At 49.4% G+C, this 21,105-nt stretch overlaps 1 protein-coding gene and 1 pseudogene across 1 annotated transcript; one reads left to right on the top strand and one right to left on the bottom strand.

Moving 5' to 3' along the window:
* Nucleotides 1-289: 289 nt before the first annotated feature.
* On the bottom strand, nucleotides 290-5,892 carry LOC120659195 (annotated as a pseudogene).
* A 12,275-nt stretch (nucleotides 5,893-18,167) lies between these two features.
* Nucleotides 18,168-20,222, top strand: LOC120659188. The gene has a single exon (XM_039937245.1). It carries the CDS (start codon nucleotides 18,168-18,170, stop codon nucleotides 20,220-20,222), a length of 2,055 nt encoding a protein of 684 aa, XP_039793179.1.
* Nucleotides 20,223-21,105: the final 883 nt, after the last annotated feature.

Genomic DNA, 21,105 nt, shown 5'->3' with positions numbered 1-21,105 from the left:
TGCTATGCTCAAACTTCAGAGTTTTCAGCTGGTCTTGACACCTCCAGAGATTTTATTAATTGTGGGGCGCCCTTAATTGTAAGTGTAACATATATATCACTTTTACTTATCATGTGCGCTATGTAATTTAATTTCTAGTGAGCTGAGTGTCCTACAATAAGAGATGAGCACTGAGATGCCCATCTTTTGTCTCGTGCGTGGAAGCACACATTCAGCAACATCTTTTTTTTATTTTTAGATAATGGATAATAAAATCCGGCCTCTACATCCTCGGATGTACCCGGCCAATTAATACAGAGTTCGAAAAAATAAACAGCAAGCCGATAGTCTTTAACATAGACAAGGGATCTAAAGCAAACGTAAAAAATGCTTCCACCCTCTATTGGTAATTTCTAAAGCAATCATCTCTAATTTCTTGCTCATCTCAACGAGGGTGTCCTTGGCCTGCTCATCACGCTGCAACTGGGCCCAGAAGCGTAACCAATAAGCTCCCCTGAAAATAACCTGCATAATAGAATTAGATTTCATTCTTTTAAAAATTATGTCATTCCGGCATCTCCAGATAGCCCAGCATAAGGCAGCCGAACCAACCCAAATCAACGGCTTAATTTTTTTGTGTTGATTATTAAGCCAAGCACCGAACATGTGGTCAATAGATCTAGGTTGGTTCAGGTTAGTAGCATAGAAAATAATCCTCCAAATCATTTTTGCAACAGGACAGTCAAAAAAGAGGTGTTGTATTGTTTCATTCATGTTACAACACAAGCATTTCTCACTCCCTTTCCAGTTTTTCCTAGCAAGGTTGTCTTTTGTCAGAATGACACCCCTTTGCAGAAACCAGAGAAAGATTTTAATTTTTAGAGGTATTTTCCATTTCCAAATCCTCCTATGTCGGAATGGTGGATTTGTATCTATAGCATCAAGATACATAGACCGGACTGAGAAAAGTCCAGAATTTGTTAAAAGCCATTTAAAATAGTCCTTACTATCCACCAAGACAACATTGGAGACCTGGGCTACAAGGTTTAGCCACTCCATTAAGTTATTGTCCACTAAAGACCTCCTGAAGGAAATATTAAGAGGTCTAGAGGATATAACTTTGGGAACCGTTACATGACGATCCCAAGCTATATTATATAAGCTCGGGTATCTATGTTTGAGGGGCTTATCACCGACCCAAGTATCGTCCCAGAACCTCGTGTTGGTTCCATCTTTAATTATGAAACAACCTCTAGCGAGTACTTCCTCTTTAATATGCATGAGGCCTCTCCAAAAATGAGAATCTGTGGGTTTGGCTGATACCTGGGTTAGGGTCTTGGATCTCAAATATTTATTCCTTAGCAAGGATTGCCAGGTGCCATTGGTGTTCATAAGATTAACTATCCATTTGGCCAATAAACACTTGTTTTGTAGATATAAATCTAAGATGCCAAGACCACCTTGATCCTTAGGGCGACAAAGGATGTCCCACCTAGCAAGTCTATATTTGTGTTTATCAGTAGACCCTTGCCAGAAAAACCTTGATCTGACGTGATCGAGATTTTTGAGAACTCCTTTTGGAATCTCAAAGAAGGACATCATAAACATTGGGAGACTGCTTAAGACAGAATTGAGCAAAACAAGTCTCCCCCCATAGGATAGGTATTTAGCTTTCCAGCAAGAGAGCTTTTGTTCAAAGCGTTCTTCTACTTTTCTCCATTCAGAATTCAGGAGTTGTCTATGGTGCATTGGGATCCCTAAATATCTGAATGGATAAACCCCTGCATTACATCCAAAGAGTGTAGTATAATATAGTTCCATCTCTTTGGCTGTACCATAGCAAAAAATTTCACTCTTGTGGAAATTTATCTTAAGACCCGATAATTGCTCAAAAGCGCAAAGCAAAAGTTTGAGATTTTTTGCTTGCTCCGGGTCATGGTCCAGAAAGATAATGGTGTCATCTGCATATTGTAATATTGATAGACCATCATCCACTAGATGGGGGATAACCCCTCTTATTTGTCCATCAGCTTTTGCTCTATCAATAAGGAGAGCTAGCATATTAGCGACGATGTTAAATAAGATAGGCGACATGGGATCCCCTTGCCTGAGTCCACGTTTTGTTTGGAAGAATGGACCAACGTCATCATTGACTTTGATTCCGACACTTCCTCCTGCAACCATATTTTGAACCCAACGGCACCACTTCGGGGAGAAACCTTTCATTCGTAAAGTTTGCTGCAGGAAGGACCACTTAACCTTATCATATGCCTTTTCAAAGTCAATTTTGAAAATGACACCATTTCTTTTTTTGGTATGTAACTCATGGATAGTTTCATGTAGAATAACTACTCCCTCCATGATATTCCTTCCCGGCATAAAAGCCGTCTGTGTTGGACTCACGACTGTCTTAGCTACTTTATTCAGTCTGTTAGTTCCCACTTTCGTGAAAATTTTGAAACTAACATTAAGGACACAAATCGGTCTATATTGCTGAATTGTAGTAGCATTTTGAGTTTTTGGAATTAAAGAAATAATTCCAAAGTTGAGACTAAAAAGATCTAGAGCCTCCTTATGGAATTCGTAAAAGAGAGGCAAAAGATCATCCTTAATCAGTCCCCAAAAAACCTGATAGAATTCAGCAGGGAAGCCATCAGGACCTGGAGCTTTATTATGCTCCATTTGGAAGATTGCTTCCCTCACTTCAGATTCAGTGAAGTTTGCGACGAGGATATCATTTTCCTCTGGGGATACTTGTGGAATATCTAAAATTTGATCTTCCATCAGAGAGATTTCAGATTGTTCTGGTGATCCAAAAAGACTTTTATAATAGTTTGTAATGTGGCTTTTGAGACAATCATCACCAACAACAACACCTTGATCATCTTCAAGTCTATAAATATGTTGTTTTTGATGTTTACCATTAGCCACTAAATGAAAGAACCTAGTGTTTGCATCACCCTCTAATAAGGATTTGACTTTGGCTCTCTCATACCATTTTAGTTCCTCTTCTCTCAAAAGAGTAACTAAACGCTCCTTTAGGTATTGCTTGAGATTGATCTCTTGATCAGATAGACAAACAGTCTCTGCTTTTTTATCAAGATCGTGTAAAAGAGCTAAAAGAGTCTTTTTCTCTTTCTTATAAGACCCAACAGTACTTGCAGCCCACCCTCTGAGATACTGTCTGAGCCTACGAATTTTGGCTTGCCAATGTTCTAGAGGGTTGGACCCCGAGGTTTCAGATTGCCAAACATTTGCAACCAAGTCATAAAAACCATCCCTTATAAGCCAGCCCCTTTCAAATTTGAAGGGTCTATTCCTGATCTGGTGGGTAGAGGCACCAGTGCTAACCACAAGGGGAGTATGGTCGGAAACATTCCGATCTCTCGGTTCAACCATCGTTCGGGGGAATTGATTTTCCCACTCCGTACTAACTAAAACTCTATCAAGTTTTTCGAAATTTGGATTATCACCAGGTCCAGCCCAAGTAAATTGGCGGCCTGACATGACAATCTCTCTAAGATCAAGAGATTCAATAACAGCATTAAAGAGGGTTGGCCATTTAGGATCAAAATCCCCGGAACTTTTATCCTATGGGTTTCGCATTATGTTAAAATCCCCACCAATAAGATAAGGAAGGTGTTCTTTAGAGCAAGTGTTAGCTAGCTCAGAGAGGAAAGCACTCTTGTTTTGAGGTTGAGCAGGTCCATATATCGAATATAGGACAAATTTGAAGTCATTTAATTTATATCTTAGGGTGAATTTCACATAGAAATCTCCTTCGTCAATGGCTCCAATGTCAAAAATGGTAAGATCGACCCCTAGTAAAATACCCCCTGATCTTCCATGAGGAGCCATAGCATGCCAGAGAAAGTCACGCCCTCCACATAGATTTTTGAGAACATGATCAGGGAAAGAGTCACGACCAGTTTCAGAGAGAGCAATAAAATTAATCTGCTCCTCCTTAACTAATTCAGCCAAAAACCTGTGTTTAGCCAAGTCCGCAAGACCTCTGCTATTCCAGAAAACTCCTTTCATTTTAAAACTATCTTTGAGGGAGTTTTTGGCTTTTTGGGAAGCTTGCCATGTTTTGCATTTTTGGCTTTATTATATTTTTTCTTACGATGGATAGGAGAGAGATCTATAATTTGATCATTCTCCGCCTCTAGCACGTTCTCATTTAAATTTCCACAAACGTGGTCGAGAACTGCTTCCAGTCGTTCTTCCCTTTCATCGTCGCTAGCAAAATTATTACCAACAGATTTTGGCTTCTTTAAATTAGCACCAAGGACCAATCTATCAACCTCTAAATTTTTAATAACAAGTACATCAGATGAAGCTAGGTTGATGCCTATTCTACCAAGGTTTGAAATAATAACAGAATCTGGAAATTTGGAGAAAGAGGTACCTGAGGATTCAAGGTTCTTTTTCAACGCCATTCGTTCTACCCTGTGTAGTGTGTGCTCATCCGCCTTTCCCACATTCCTGCTGCTTCGGCGGAGTTTGGCAAATGCAGGAACAGTGGCCTTCCCCATGGCTGCCACCTCATCCACGGCTGCTGGCGGTGGCAACGATCCAGTACCCACGCCGATGGTCTGCTGCCCCGCCAACAGCAAGGCGTGCGTGACCGGCCGCTCATGCAGCCCCGAGGGTAGCGGACCAGCCCCGACGGGCTGTTCCCCGAGCGTTCCTGGCTGCCCCCCCAACAGCGAGGGCAGCGGCGCAGCCCTGTTTGGCTGCCCCACCATGGGCAGCGGTCCGCTGACCCCACCCAACCCCTCCTCAACCGAAAGTGATGGCGGTGTTGGAGGGTGTAGTGTGACTTCTTCTTCAACACCTGCAACTGGCGACGCGGGGTAAGTGAGCAAAGGCAGCCCCCCGTCAAACCCAAGAGAGGGGTTCAATTCCCCTCCCACTTCAGCAACTTCATCTGCAAACATGAAAGAATGAGGTTTGATGGGAGGTGCTATCATAGAATTATATGTTGCTAGCTCTTCCTCTGTCAAGGGTGAGTATCGTTTCCATTCTTCTCCACCCTCCTTCTCAACCATGACTTTAATACTTATCTCCTCAAAAAGCTGTTCACAAGCCAAGTCCATAGCTTCTTGAATTAAAGCCGCCTGTTTATGATAAGCCCCACTTTGAGAATGAGAAGGTAAAGTGCCATCCGAAGCAGAAGTAGATTTGCCCTTCTCAAAGTCCTGTGGTTTTGGAGCATCATCTGCCTCTTCCATCTCCCTGTCACCATCACCATCAAGGTCTTTGTCATCATCTCCCAGGAGGTCATCATCTTCAGGATTGAAGATTTGAGGAGCCACTTCATCTGGCTTAAAATAAAGCCGGTACATAATCCCTTTGACACAGACATCAGCATATTTTGGAATTTTCTGAACATCAAAAACAGCCACCAAAATGCGTACCTCTCCCGTCTGACGAAGGTGATAGATATCAACCTTTTGGGTCTCACCGATTATAGAACCAACCGCCCAAAGTGGTAGGAAGGAGCGAAGCAGACGAGGTACCTTGGTGACCGTCACCCAAACCTTATCCAGGACTTTGATGGGTTGCACATCATCAACAAATTCTTCAAACAAGAGAGTACCTTCCTTGTTCTTGGTCGTAACCGTCCCAACAGCTACCAAGCGATCCAATTCCTCCTTACTGGGAAAAGGAACCACGAAAACCTGGCTATCCAACTCCTGTACCTCCCACTTCCAGCGAACAGGAACGAGTCGTGAAAGCTCTGTCACCAGCAAACGCGAAGAGACTTCACCCGATTCCACAGTAATTTGTGCCGCCGCAGAGTTCAAGTCCGAAGCAACAATGTCATTGAGGTTGGCCGCTTGAATTTGGAAAAACCCCATGCCATCCTCCGCTGCCCCACAATAAGTGACCGAAGGTTTAGGGCCTCGCAACAAAGGGCATTGGTTAGTGAAGTGATCCTCTAGACAGATCGTGCATTCCAGGTTCCCTGAGCGCTTCCGCTTGGACTTGCCACGCTCTTCAGCAGCGGGTTCCCTGGTCTCTCGTCCCTGATCTGGATCATGGCGCTGGTTGCCCTCTCTTGAACCCGAGCCACTTGAAGGTTGATCCCCTGCTGCTGGTGCTTGAGGAGGGAGAGGTGCGCCGCCCCTACCCCCAGCCGTAGCCCTGCCAATAGGGGCGTTAGGGCCGCCGTTGCCCCCTGCGGCAAGGGAAGCGCCACGGCCACTGCCGCGGTCGGGACGTTCACGTCGGCCCCGATCGGCCTGGAGGTCGCGCCCCCGCTCCACCTGATCCGCCCTGCCACTCCTGGCTTGATTGCCACGCCCACGAACTGGCTGTCCTCCATTGCGACCAGGCGCAGCGAAGCCAGCCGCTTGCCGATCAGCCGCCACATGCCGATCATCTGCCGCCTGCCGGTCCGCTGAGCCGCGACCTGGGATGTTCCGGCGGCGGAACCACCGACCTCGACCGGCCATGAGAACGTCGCGGTAGGTTGGTTTCGGAGGAAGAAGGTGTGGTGGCACTGTGGGAGAGATGAGCCGCCGTCTAGGGTTTCCTTTGGCCAATGCAGACGTCGCGGCGGACGAAGAGCCCAGTACCGCGCCCGACCCCAACTTGGGAAATCCCTGACGTGAACCCGGGTTCGGCACTGACGGGTTGGAAGATTGCTTCGCATTTGCAAAAGTCGGACCCGTTAAGTTCGGAATTCGAACTGGCGCGATTATCGGATCAGCCCGATGTTTCCCCGTCTTCTTCATCTCCGGGAGGAACTGACCGAGCGTCACCGGCGGCGTAATCCTCGGCGGTGGTAGCGGCCCTTTCCATAGCTGCTTCCAAGGAGGTCTCACTGGACGCGCCACATCCATCTTGTTCGTCCCCGGTTGCTTGGCAGTCCCACCCGCTGCCGATCGACATATGGCAGCAGGCCTAGGCTGTTGTGGAGGTGGTGTCGGGGCAAGCGCCTTGGCCGGGTTTTGAGAGGATTGTTGCACGACGAAGTTCATGGCAAGCGAATCAGCATCGCCCAGATCCTCGTAATCGGACTCAGAGTCGGAGTCCCAAAACTTGTCGGCCATTGATCTTGGCTTTGCCGAGGAGAAGAGATGAAATTCCCCCAAATTGAATCGACGGTGCACCACATCTGGATCTTGAGGCCGAGGAGAATCTTTAGCAGTAATTCTACGAAAAGCTTGCTTGATCGAAGGGGCGACGGCGACCGCCGGCATCACCCATGGAAGGGGGCGGCGCGCGAGGAACCTCGCCGCCGTGGGCCGAGCTCCCCGCCGACGCGCTCAGCGAGAGGGTTAGACGGATCCTGCGCGTCCCGCTGGACTCGCCGACGGAGCAGCAGCTCGACCGCCGCCTCCCTCAGGGCAGCCGGAGCGCGCACTCGTCCGCCTCCGCAACCGTCCTAAGCAGAAGTCAGATACATTCAGCAACATCTAAAGGTGCCCAATGCATTTTGGGCACTGGCAGGGAGGAAACGTCTTCCTCCGTTCATCACGGAGATGAACTACACTGAGCATCTTAGCAACTTATGGCCCATTAAACTTGTATATCCAGTCATTTTTTTCTTCATATGAAAGCCTTGACGAGGGAAAATGTATTTGGCTTCGATTTGTGTTGTGTGGGATTTTGAACTATTTGGACTTGCATTCAACAAAGTTATATGCATATCTTGTGTTTCAGAAATCTGCACTATATTATTAGAAAAGTAAAAATAAAAAAGCTCATCCAGCAAGTCAGTTTTTTTCCCGAATACCCACATGCAAGCCACTTCTCTCCTAACGTTGTAATAACACCTGCAAGTTTTTATGTGTTGTCAGATTCCCCTGCTCATGTCCAACTGTCAAATAAAGCCGCATGATTCTACATAGTACATGACTCAACGATGACTCACATGCTCACGGCAAAGCTATGCCTGTGACTACTCCGTTTATTCTTTCCTTGCGTCGTTGCCAGACAAGAGGCCGTGTGTGGAGCTTTGCATTGATTCTGGTTGCTCCTTAATACCTACTATCATGTTCCTTTGCGTGTAACCTGCACAAATCTTCAAATAAAGCTACTATATATACGGAGTCCCAAATCAAAGATGGGGTGCCCTTTGATTATTGTCTCACGCAATTGCAACCTGCAGACTGCGAGCAGAGCTTGGCGCTTGGATATTAATTAATTACTCATATTGCTTTGGGCATCGGTGATCCAGCCGTGGCGGCCGGCGCGAGCGTAGACGGGCGTCATCGAGCTCTTTTCATCGTCATCTTCATCTTCATCTTCATCAATCCGACCGATCAAGGAGATGAGCAATAACCTTACTGTACGCAGCAGCAACCCACTATTTCTTTTTTCTGAAAAAATCTCTTGTTATCATGCATTGTCAGAACGAACCCAAAAATTAATGTGCAACACTCTTGCCTGTACTTTTTTGTGTAAATATAAGTCAAGTGTTAGCAAGAAGGTTAGGCCGGCCTTTTGAGCCCACGGGCATAGTTGTGCGCCCAGCTTCCTTGGCTGGTGTGCTGTGCGCCTCTCCCTTTTCAAGGGTTAGATTTGGAGTAGCCAAGGATCTCCTCTAGTTGGTATAGTTTCCATAAACCAAACCATATATCATCCTTGCCTATATATATACATGAGTTTTGTCTATCCATAAATAAATCTGCTATTCCCGAGCCATATTGCTTATATGGTATCACGGGTCCGGGTATCCCACCCGATTCTTCTTCCGCTGCCCTAGCTCCATGGTCGGGTCTTTTCCTCCCCAGCCCAGCAGTGACGGCGACTGCGCCGCACGCGCCATTGCTGCTGCTGAGCACGCCCGCACAGCCCTGGCGCGCGCCGCTCACACTGCTGCCCTTGCTTCTGAGGGCGACGCCGACCACAAGTCGCACGCCCCTGACGACCACGATGGTGCGGTCAATCTCCTGCATAAAGCTGTGGCCATCTTGAACCTCCACGCTCAAGCCATCGCCATCCAGAACATAGGAGCTTGGTGCTTCGTCCTCGACGTCAACTCCAGCAACTACTCGAGGTGGTGCGAACAGTTTATTCTCGCTGTTGGAAAGTATTCACTCCAGGATCACCTCATCTATGACGGGCCTGCACCACCCATCCCCGACCGGACGCACATCGGCTGCGTCGTCCGATCTTGGATTTACCGCACGGTCTCTAACGACCTTGCCGAATCCGTCCTCGAGGACTACACCACACCCTCACTCCGGCTTGCTATCAAGACTCAGTTCCTAGGGAATCGTGAGACTTGCGCGCTCTTCCTCGACGACCAACTTCGCAATTTCGTTCAAGGTGATCTCACTGTTACGGAGTACTGCAGGCACTTCAAGAACATGGCTGACGCCCTCGGCGACCTCAGCGAAACCATCACCAACCGCATGCTGGTCCTCAACATCATCTGCAGTCTCAATGAGAAGTACGCCACCCTCGGCGTCTTCTTGAAGCGCGGCCCCTTCCCATCATTCCTAGAGGTCCGTACTCATCTGCTCCTAGAGGAACTCACGCTGATGAACCGCCCCTCTGCGCCGTCTGCCACTCTTCTCGCCACCGACAACTCCAAGAGCGGGGGTGGCTCCTCCACTGCATCTTCCTCGACCCAGTAGGCCCCTACCCAGGCACACCACAGCAGGCCAAGACCAGAGTTGGCTCCGGCTCCCGCTCTGGCTCCTCTAGGGGTGGGGGCAGCTCCAAATCCCACTGTAGCAAGTGCGGCGGCCACTGCTGGTGGTGTCGGCTCGAGCGGACCAGCCCCTGGGTCCGCCTCAGGGACCCTGAGCGTCAGGCACCCATCTACAGCCCATGGACCGGGTCCATCTAGATGTGGTCGACACCACAACAGGCCCGCTAGGGCCTGCCTCTGTCACAGGCCTTGCTGGCCAAGCAAACGCAACCATAGGCGCTGTAGGCCCAGCTCGCGCAGCTCCAGGTGTCATACGGTACCCCGCCGCTCCAAGCACCCGCACCATGGGTACCTCCTAGCTTTTACAACCCAGTTGCAGGTCTTTCATCCTGGGATCAACACGCCCTCGCCTCCACCTTCAGCATGATGACGTTAAACCCTCCACAGAATGATGAATGGTACTTCAACTGAGGTGCTACTTCTCACATTACTTCCACTCTTGGCATTCTATCACATAGCTATGTTAATGTTTTGCGGTACCCGTCGCCTTCATCCATTATTGACAGTAACATGTCTTTACTCCCAGTTATTGCCACTGGCAAAGCTCACTTCCCTGGTTCTTTTCATCTTAAAAATGTTCTCATTTCACCTAACCCTATTAGGAGTCTCATATCTGGGTACTAGGAATCTCATATCGGGGTACGTAAGTTTACTTCCAACAATAATTGTTCTATTGAATTTGACCCCTCTGACTGCTCTGTGAAGGATCTGTTGTTCCATAAAGTGACCGTCAGGTGCCTTTGCCCCAACAAATCGGTTTGTTGGGGTGGGTGGGGGCCCGGCCCGCCCCAACAAATATTTTTGTAAATTATTCAGAAAATTAGATTAATACAAAAAAATAGTAAAACACATGATAAAATTATAAAATTTTTACCATAGGAAAATTATGATATGTGTAACACAGGAAAAATATCAAAATCAAATTTCAGAGCATATAATGAATAAATGTTTTGAAACAACAATGTATACCTATGTCACACTACTATGTCATACAACTTAAGGCTAACTTTGTGTTTTCAACACTCTTTAACACTAAACATGTTGAATTGTATTTTTCATATTTTTTTACAATTCTACATGACAGTACATGCTTATGGTAAAAATTGCACGTTGTTTTGAAGTATTTTGTATCCCCATTTGAAATAAATGAATATTTTGAATAAATTGAAAATTTATTTGTAGGGGCGGCTCACCCCCTCAGCCGCCCCTGAAAATGCATGCAGTTTGTAGGGCCGGGTGGTGGCGTGAGCCTCCCCTACAAATTCGATTTTTAGGGGCGGCTCAACCCCCCCCCCCCCCGGCCCTACAAACCGCACGCATTTTCAGGGGCGGCTGAGGGGGTGAGCCGCCCCTACAAATGCCATGTTTAGGGGCGGTTCATTTCTACAGTATCCGCGCCCCATTTATAGGAACAGATGACTTTTTGGTCCGCCCCTAAAAAGAAATCGAGGCGTTGTTACAAATCGTTTTTGTAGTAGTGTGTTTGACTCTGCTAGCTCCAATGCCTAGTTGTTGGCCTAGTGGCTATTTCGTGCATATAGTGAAATGAATCGGTGCTTGTAGTAGGGGGAGGGGGTGAATCGGGCAACCTTAAAATTTTAACCTATGACTCCAACTAAATTGCACAAAACATAAACTAGAACATCCTATCTAAATATGCAGCTACTGTTCAATTAGTGTGAACCTTCAACCCAAAAGAGTTTTGCAACCTATAGCCAATCCTATGTTTGATGCTACACTTAGAATGTAAAGTCACACAAGTTGTAAGTATGAAATGTGTAAATATATAGAGGGGATGAAGGGAAGCGAACTCTTCACAAGAATAATGTATCATGTGTCATCGGTAGGCACTAAGTCACCTCTAGTCCACGTTGTTGACGCATTCAATCAAGAGTATCGCTTCTCGGCTACCAAGTCTCTTCAGGACCCATTGACTTGCACAAAGGCTAGGCCACCAAGACTCACGCCAAGTTTCCCAGTTACCTTGATCCCGTTTTCCACTAAGGAGCTTCTCCACGAAGAATGGAGGTCTCCATGTCCCCCGCACAAGGTCATCGAGGCCGCTCCATGCCAAGCCGGAGGGTCGAAGACGTGCTGAAGCGTCCTCTCATAAGAGAGAACTTAAATGTGCTACAAACATCAGTCCCAGGAGGCTGATGACACATTTATTACATCAGATGGTTCATTACCGTACAACTCTACTTGGTAGTGAGCAGAGGAATGCCACTATCGCGAGGATTACAATCCACACACACGCAACAATATTAAAAACAAAGAGAAAATCATCAGAGTCTTAAGCCATGCGGTATCTCCTGCGGGTGACCCTGAATCCACAGGCAAGGCTGGGTGCAGGACGGTACCCCTACTCAACATCGTCAGGCACAAAGTCTGGATCTTCTTCTGTAAAAATAAAGAATGGGGTGAGTACAAACGTACTCAGCAAGTCCAACCACACCCACGGAGGGGTATAAGCAGAATATAATGCACATGATAAATCAAGGACAAGGCTAGGGTTTGATTTGCGGAAAGCAATATTTTATGCAGGGGTTCATTTGAAAGAAAACATTTCTAAAAACAGTTTCCTTATACCGAGTAACACAAGGGGTTGATCCACACGGGATCCATGTTTTAGACCGCTACCGGATTCCTCATCCGCAGTAGCACACGGCACAATTGTCGGACACATTTCCAAAACAACTCACGCTAACCCATCCCAAAGTAAACACTAGTTGTGAGACCACACCGTAACTCGCCCAGTTCCGTGGGCACGGACTATTCGAATAGGTTTCAACTCTGCAGAGGTGTGCAACTTTACCCACCAGCGGGGTACCGCAACTCGATCACCTTAGTGTCGGTGTAGATCCCAACAAAGCCATTACCCACCTTAGCTAGACCTGACTAGCCATCACGGGATGCACCAAGGGGTCATCGACCTTTCACCTAGGTTTAACCGGGCATAAGTCACTCGGGGCTTATCCCTTTTCCTTAGTCACCCGTTGCTCTCAGCTCTCCTGATGGCTATCAGACTAACTAGTGGGATTTATGCTAAGCCGTTGCCCATACAACGGTCGAGTGGTTTGCACGATAGTGGAGTTAGGTGAGATGTAACACCAACTCGGTCCTTAAGGGTGACAAGATGGATATCTCCCTTCCTTGCCCTGCCACACCGGCACGAGCACACCAAACGGCAAATCACACTGAAATGCCATCCATCCCGTCGAGACTCATCTTTCGAAAATCCACTTTTATCCCTTCCCACACACACACATTTTCTTTATAAAACAAGTTGTATAAAGTAGCAGATCCTAAGCGTTCTAGTATCGATTAACGTCCAAGCAAAATCAGACATTAATCTAGGTGGTCAAAGAATGGTTATCACAAATCAAGGGGTGGCTATCCAACCGTGTTTTCATGCAAGCAAAACATATGCAATTTTGTAAAACAGGCCAATAGGTTGTGTTTATAAAAACTAGGACAGAAGCATGCATCAAAGGGCGGGATTGAACTTGCCGTCTTCGAAGCCTTCGGGGAGATCCTGGTCGAAGTGCTGTCCTTCGGGCTCGGGGTCGCAAAACTGGCCCTCGTTTGCTTGCTCACATTCGTGCTCGGCAACAGGCTCTCCTTCGTTCACACCGTGGTCTACGACGCATACAAACAAACACACAATCAAGAAACAGAAATACAAGCTTTATCGTTGAGCTCGAATCGGAAATATTTAAGATATGGAGTTCGGAGTAATGTTTTCATGTGGTTTCCTAACAGCATGGCCAAAACTAGGTTAAGAAAGGCATGGTAAAGTTTCGGGCCGATCAGAGTTCGTTTGGTACATGAAATGATAGGTTTTATAAAGGTTCGTGGGTCGGTTAAGGGGTCAGGGGCCTAGTTGTAATTAATCCGGAGGAGGTAGGGGCCTGGTTGTAATTTTTTCAAACATCTGGACTATTCTGGAAGGGTTAAGGATATATTTAGAATTATGTTTGTATGTGAAAAGGGTTTATTTTGAAATAGGGTAAAGGGCAGGGTTTCTTTTGCAAAACAGCAAAGAGTGGGGGGTGTTTCTTTACTAAATAAAGGGAAGGGGAGGGGCCTTTGGGCTAAATGCCCTGCCCTCTTCCTCCACCCCCCGCGCTGGGAAATAGGGGAGTGGGGAGGGTTCGCCGGCGGCGGACCGACCGGCGGCTCAGGGCGCGGGCCTGGCCTCGGGGTGATGGAAAAAGGAGGAGTGAGGCGAGAGGACCCGGTCCCCTGCTGCGGCTCGATCCGAGGCGGCCCGGGGTGGCCTAGCCACGGTGGCCGGCGGCAACGGGCGGTGGTGGTGCTTGGCCGGTGGCCCTGGGCCATGATAGAGGATGGAGGGAGGGGGAAAACAGAATGGGGAGGTGTGGGGTCCGATCGTCGGCCTCACCTTGAGCTGAGGCGGCGCGCGGAGGCGGGGCGTCGGGAGCGGCGGTGGCGGTCGGAGGGGCCGCGGCGGCGGCGCTGGAGCTTGGGAGGAGGCGCGGCTCGAGGCGGTTGCGGAGCTCGAGGGCGGGGCTGGGGTCTATTGATAGCGGCAGGAAGGCGGTGGGGAGGTCGAGCGCGGTGGTGGCGGGTAGGTGTGGCCAGTGGGCATCCGGCGAGCGGTGCGGGGCGGAGTTATGGTGCTCCGGCCGCTTGCTGGCGTCTGGACGCGGCGGCACGGCCGGCGAGGTGGCACAGCGGCGATTTGACCGCTCAGGCAGGCGGCGAGCGGGGCCAGTGGCGCTGTGCGGCACAGGAAGGCGGCAGCAATGGTGGCGGGGCGGCGCACGTGGCTCGGCGGAGCTCGCGTCGCAGCGGCTCGGCGCGCAGCGTGGCCACACGGAGGTGGCAGCGGCGGGGGTGCGGGCACACAGTGCACGCGCAAGCGGGGATAGGCGGTGGGCGGCGCGCGCGTTCGGGCGGCGGCTCGGCACGGCTGCGTGTGCGGGCGGCCGGTGTCGCGGCTCGGCGTATCGCGGCGCGGCGAGCGCATTCGCGCGCGTGCACTGCCGGGCTGGTGCGGCGCGGTGCTCAGCCTGGGAGGGAGTGGGGCGCATGTGAGGGGAACGGGGTGGCGTGCGAGTCAGGTGAGCGGAGGGCCGGGGCGTGCGGAGCAGGGAGGGGGTGAGTGGCGTTCGGGGCGCACACGCGGGAGCGGAGCAGAGAGCGGCCGGGGTGGCGCGCGGGAGAGAGAGGGAAGGAAGGAAGGAGAGGGAGAGAAAAGAAAAAGAGAAAAAGAAAAGGAGGAAAAGAAAAAAAGGAGGAGGGAAAAAGAAATGGATAAAAGAGGAGAGAAAAATGGAGAAAGAGGGAAAAGGGAAAGAAATGGAGGGGCGAGTGCGCGTCGGCGGCGGCTGCGGTTGCGGTCGGCCACGCGCGGCGTCGGTCGCGCGTGCGCGGGCCAGGGGAGGTGGGGCTCGCGCGGCGCTAGCGGCCAAGCGGCGCCCGGGTGCACGCGGCAGGGAGGGGGGAAGAGAGAAAGAGAAGAGAGATTCGCGGCGACGACCGCGACGAGCGGCGAGGAAAAAGAGAGGGCTCGGTCAGCGTTTGAAAATGGATTTCAGGTCGGCGGAAAAACTGGGTGGGGAATTAGGGTTTAAGATTAAATGAGCTCAACGATGAAATAATTTTGGAAATAAATAAATTAGTGCACGATTTAATTTTTGACGGATTTTCGGGATGTCACACGTGCTAGCGAGTCTTCAAAACTCCAAAGGGCCGGCTCACCGAGATACACGCTTGAGGTTAACTCAACCACAGCACACAAGGCACAACACCTTGCTTTCTCACTCTCTCAAGAGCTAACCTGGCACTAACACGCTCAAGAATTGTGCTAAGGCCTAAGGATTTGATGACTAAGCACTTGGTGGCTTGGAGGTGCTCTTCGGGGTGTATGAGACTTCTCCCAACTCCAGTAACATCAAATGATCCGAGTTGAGGCATATATATAGCCCAACCAACTCAAGAGAGCCACTGCTAGCCGTTATGTGCACTAAGCGTTGGTTAAACGGGCCGTCTGCATCAGTTTAACCGGTCACACTGAGCTCAATTAGTAGTTGTTGGACTTCTGACAGCTGCTTGTTGCTGACGTCATTGTATTGACGTGATGCAGCGACGCACTGTCGGTTCAACCGGTTGTCAAGAACTGTGTCACTGCGCCTTTGACATGTTCTCTGGGCAATGCAACCACCATTCCACCAATGCACTTCATTGCACTATTGGTTTAACCGGAGCTACTAGATCTTCTCTGGTTCAATCACCTTAGCTTCTTCCCAATGCATCGACGTCTCTTTGTCTATAGCGTTGGTTTAACCGGTGCTATAGATGTTTCTTCACTTGCCTTGGCATTGCACCGTCCAATGCACTCACGTGTTATAAAAACTTAATATTGGTTTAATTGGTGCATGTATTTTGCTTCTACTTGTCCAACTTATCGTGGCTGTATTGGACACTTTGACAGCGATTTGGACACCTTGACCATGAATTGGACATACTGGATTACATCCATGGGACTTTAGAAATTTTACAAACTTGATCTCACAAACATTGTTAGTCACATTAATTATTTTGTCACACAGTCACTAAAATCACAAACTCTGGCCCTAAGAACATCTCCAGCAATAGCTCCTACTTGAGAGTCCCTACTTCTTGAGTAGGAACTGTCTCAACTTTTTGGGCTCTGGATTTAGCCCACAACTCCAGCAGTAGTCCTTACTTCATGCCCCCTGTATTCATATGATAAGTGGGACTTGCATGTCAGTGATTAATTTTTTTTCTTACTTCTATTGCTCACCCTCTCTCTCCCCGTACACCTCTCTCACTCTCTCTCCCCCCCCAGCGGCCAGCACTTCTCTCTCTCTCCGCCTACACTTCTCTCTCAATCTGTCTCCCCGAGCTCAGGCCGCCATACACCCACCTCCCTGCACCCAAGAGAGCTTCAGCTCTCAATGGCAAATCTGGGCGCGAGGGGTGGTTGGGGGGCGCGCATGCTCGAGCTTGGGGGCAGATCTGAGCTGGGGTGGCGTTCATACACAAGCTCGGGGGCGGCAGCATGGGTGCTCGAGCTCGACGGTGGAGGTACGGGTGCTCGAGGTTGGGGCCGGCAGCGAGCGGGTTGTAGGCCGAAGCCAAAGCTCTGTCTTTTTCCCTCCGCCTCCTTCCACAGCAGCGGGCGGCAAGCGCCGCCGACCTCGGCCGGCCGGCCGGCGAGGAAGGGGCAGGAACCGACGACGAGAGGAGTCGGGCCGTCGATTTGGAGGAGAGGAGCATCGGCATCGTGAGCATGGGCGGCGGGCACCCTCGATGCGGAGGAGGGGGATGCGGCGAGGGAGCTCGATGTCACGAGCGGTGGTGAAGCTCGAGGTGGCGGCCGAGCTCGAGGCCGCGGGCTGCACGGGAGCCCAACCTCCGTAGGTGCCGGAGGAGGCCGGTGCTGTGCCCCGGCAGCGGCACGGAGCTGCAGGGGCGGCGGCGCGGAGCAGCACGGGGGCGCCGCCGGTCCCGTCCCCCGGCGGCGTCGCGGAGCAGCAGGGGCGGCGGCGCGGAGCAGCACGAGGGCGGCGTCGCCGGTGGCCCGGTGCCATCCCCCGGCGGCGTCGCGGAACCGCAAGCGGAGGGAGGCGAAGCGCGTGCGTCGTGGAGTAGGGGCCTCGCTAGGCACCCGTGGGAAATGGGGGATGGGAGGGTGCATTTGGGTGCCTCCCTATTCTATTCTAGTATTTTATTCTAGGGACTCGAGGAGAAACTTTGCTGGAGTTGATTTTTTAGATTTCGGTCTTTTTAAAAATAGGGCCTCAAATAGGTGCCCTGCTGGAGTTGTTCTAATGAGGCATGTTTCTTACATATAGCTGCTACTATATGCCTAAACTTTTGACAGAATTGTTAAGTACTCCCTCTATTCTAAATTATAAGTCATCTCAAGAATTTTGGAGAGTCAACATTTTTCAAGTTTGACCAAATTTATACAACAAGATAATAGCATTTACGATACCAATTAAGTATCATTAGATTCTTTGTTAGTTATATTTTCATAGTATACATATTTATTGTCATAAATCTTTGTGTTTTTCTCTATAATTTTTGTCAAACTTTGAGATGGTTTAATTCTCCAAGATTTTTGGAATAACTTATAATTTGGAACGGAGGAAATATCCCCAAAAATACCTCGGAATATAGCTGTCTCTGCCTCTGATAAGTTTGCTCCTTGAATTTTAGGATAATTGATCGTACGATATATATCTTGCAAAACATGTTGCAGGTTGCTAATCCTCCTGGCTATGGGGACATCAACGCGACATGGACGACTACCTTTTCTCATGGAATTATGGGTTGGTGGAAGAGCGAAAGGGGAACGGTGTTTCGCATCGAGGCGCTTGTAGTGTTTGTCGCTATCATCATGGTATTTCTGGGCGCCTATGGTTCCCGGCGTCGCCGAAGACGAAGCTTCCTCGCCCAAAAGGTTGTCCTGGCGGCATACTGCTTGTCAACCTCCCTTGTATCATACACACTTGGTTCGATGCAGTCTTCCCCGGTAAAGAGCAGCATGTACCCCTTCTGGGCCGTATCCCTCTACATCATGTCTGGTTCTGCCGATGCTATCACAGCTTATAGTCTCGATGACAACTCCCGGGGAATGGAACGGTTCTATCAGTCACTCCTCGGCATGTTTTATGTGGGATTGATTGCGGTTAGCATCTTAAATAATCTTACTGGTATCCTCCTGTTTATTAACATGGCTGGTTTAGCTTTTATAAAATGGTCGCAGAGGGACTGGGCGTGTCAAATGGCACATCATTCATGGAACTTGAATAAAATTGTTGCTGACTACATGCACCAGGAGCACACCAAGAGTGGAACATCTTATGATCCAGCCAGCATGAAAGGCTACCATTACCTAGTTGATTGGCCCCTCCACAAGGCAAAGCTGAAAGCTGGCACATCATATGCAACACAAGTAACAACCAAAGCAGGTGTCGTCGACATAGAGAAGATATGGCAGTGCGAGAGACTAAGCTCAGAGCAAAGGGACGCATGCCTTTCATTCTCTCTCTTCCATCTGTTGAGAAGGCGCTTCTTCGGGTTTGACTGCGCCGAATCTCCACGGCAGAAGACACATGATTTTGTGTTCAAGGTGCTGCTCGCCAAGAATGAGAGGGGTGCCATTGACTACGACAGGGTGTTCAAGGTGATCGATGTTGAGTTAGCTTTTATGTATGACTTCTTCTTCACCAAGTATGCGGCCCTTCATTATCAACCATGGATTCTCCCAGCAATGTTCAGCTACCCTCTAATCATATTTCCAATTTATTCAGCAGTAACAGCACTCAGTCCAGGCTCGAAGTTGCTCCATGTCAGGAACTGGTCAGCTGTCACTACCACCACAACTGCTGATACCGTCGTCACTCTACTGATGCTGACATGCATTGTGCTGCTTCAAGTGCTACAGCTACTGCTGTACTGGACGACCATCTGGGGCACAGTGTGTTTGGCTTGTCACTCTGTCAGAGCGCAAGAGGCATCCAGGACAAAAAGACATCTCGCGTTCAAAATGGTGGAGAGGTTTAAAGCGATTCCTATCAAGATCGGCGCGTTCATTTCAAACAAATACTGCTACTTGTTTCCTGAAAAAAACAAATGCTACTACTGGCAGAACAAGGTTGGGCAGTACTCGTTGCTTGAATCAGTGCGCCACAATACCACCAATCTATCCAAGGCCTTGCGTGCTTTATCAAAACTTTCAGAATATTTTGTTATTTTCAACCGAGAAGTCGTTCATCCAGTTGTTAATATTAGTGTTCGATGGAGTGCCGGCAAACCTGGGAAACATGTAGAGTTGTCTGCACAAGTAAAGGAGGCACTTGTTCAGTCTCTTGACCGTACCCAGGGTATTCTAACAAACGGGCAGTCGTCACTGACATCCAACGGCGCAGGTGACCTGTTGTGGGCTTGCAGGCACGACAACATGCACCCACCAGATTCTGGCACAAGCTGCTCGAAGTCGCAGCAAAAGGAGAACCAGGCACGCTTCATCTTGACCTGGCACATTGCAACATGTTACTGTGAGATGGCACCAACGAAGGATCTTACTCCCAGAGTGAAGGAAGCACACGTCGCCACAACACTGTCCAAATACTGTGCATACCTGCTGAAGATGGAACCAAAGCTTCTTCCTGGGCACCAATATGACACATACCGTGTGTTTGATGCAGTTGCAGAGGAAGCGGTTGAGTTTCTACAGAGTAAGCCGGACAAGTACGGGGCCATGAGGAGCCAGACGATTTCAAGAGAGACGACGCCAGAATCAGAAGAGAAGATCTTCTTCAGGGGCGTGAGGCTGGGGGAGCAGCTCCAGGGGATGGAGGCGGGCGCCCGCTGGAAGGTGCTGGCGGATTTCTGGGCGGAGATGTTGCTCTACCTCGCGCCATCAGATGATGTCAAGGCGCACGTCGAGTGCCTGGCCGGAGGAGGGGAGTTGATCACGCACTTGTGGGCGTTGCTCACCCACGCGGGCATTCTGGAGAGGGGTCAAAGGATTGTCCCCAACGACCTAGAAAATGGCGGGGCCGTATGACCAGCCATTTTAAATCGTTCAACAGAATCGTTATATATGTATCCTGGTGTGCTTGAAGTGACTTTCTACTACTGCAAGTGTTGTGTGCTTGGAAGGATAGATGCTGGGGTGTGGTTGATCTCTACTATTTAAGGCCTATTTAGGGCCATTAGCTTCTTATATATGTACTCATTAGGTCAGTGCTTGCCTGTACCGTTGTTTCGTTTCGTGTCTTTGTCAATTGTTTCGGAAAAACGATACCCTTGGTCGTGTGTATTGCCACGCTTTGTATCCTCTGTGTTCTCTACATGATGTTATTCTACGCAACTCTCCCGCGCGTTTCTTTTTATCCAGGTGCCTCAATTCTTCGACCTGTTAATATGGGAATCATTTTCCTCAGTTGAAAAATATACTGTATATGGTTTGCAATCGCTGCATCATCAGAGGGGGGCAGGCCATCACGAGATTGAAGAAGCTACTGCTGGTGAGCAACAAGCTCCCAGGGGCAAATGTTCAGGGCAATGATGTCCTCCCTAATTTGCCTGCTCAAGGCTTCTTTGGTGATGAGGAGGCTGTGGCGGAGATGGTGCTTTACTCCACAAATAAACGAGGTTGAGCTCTGAGGGACCGAAGCCGGCGACCAGAGAGGGGGTGAATGGGAGCCGATCAAAATTTCTTCCGAAATTCAAACCGTCGGCCTATATCCCGAAAATCACCCAAGCCCTCAAGCGTTCTAACCAAAGTTTGGAATATCTATGGAAAAGCTAAACCAACACAAAAGGCCTCGAACGTGCGAGCGAAACCACGAAGCAAATCGGAAGCGAATCGGGAAAACAGCAGACCTCTCTGCCTGGACCGGTCTGACCGGTCGTGTCTGTCCAAAGGCGAGCAGACCGGTCTGGCC

This window comes from Panicum virgatum, chromosome 2K (genome assembly GCF_016808335.1).
Source record: "Panicum virgatum strain AP13 chromosome 2K, P.virgatum_v5, whole genome shotgun sequence".
In the NCBI taxonomy this organism is placed as follows: Eukaryota; Viridiplantae; Streptophyta; class Magnoliopsida; order Poales; family Poaceae; genus Panicum; species Panicum virgatum.
The sequence above is the reverse complement of the archived record's forward strand: the minus strand, read 5'-3'. Positions and strand labels throughout refer to the sequence as shown.

Excerpts from the sequence above, each read along its gene's own strand:
- LOC120659188 (XM_039937245.1), top strand. The coding sequence starts at position 18,168 with ATGCAGTCTTCCCCGGTAAAGAGCAGCATGTACCCCTTCTGGGCCGTA.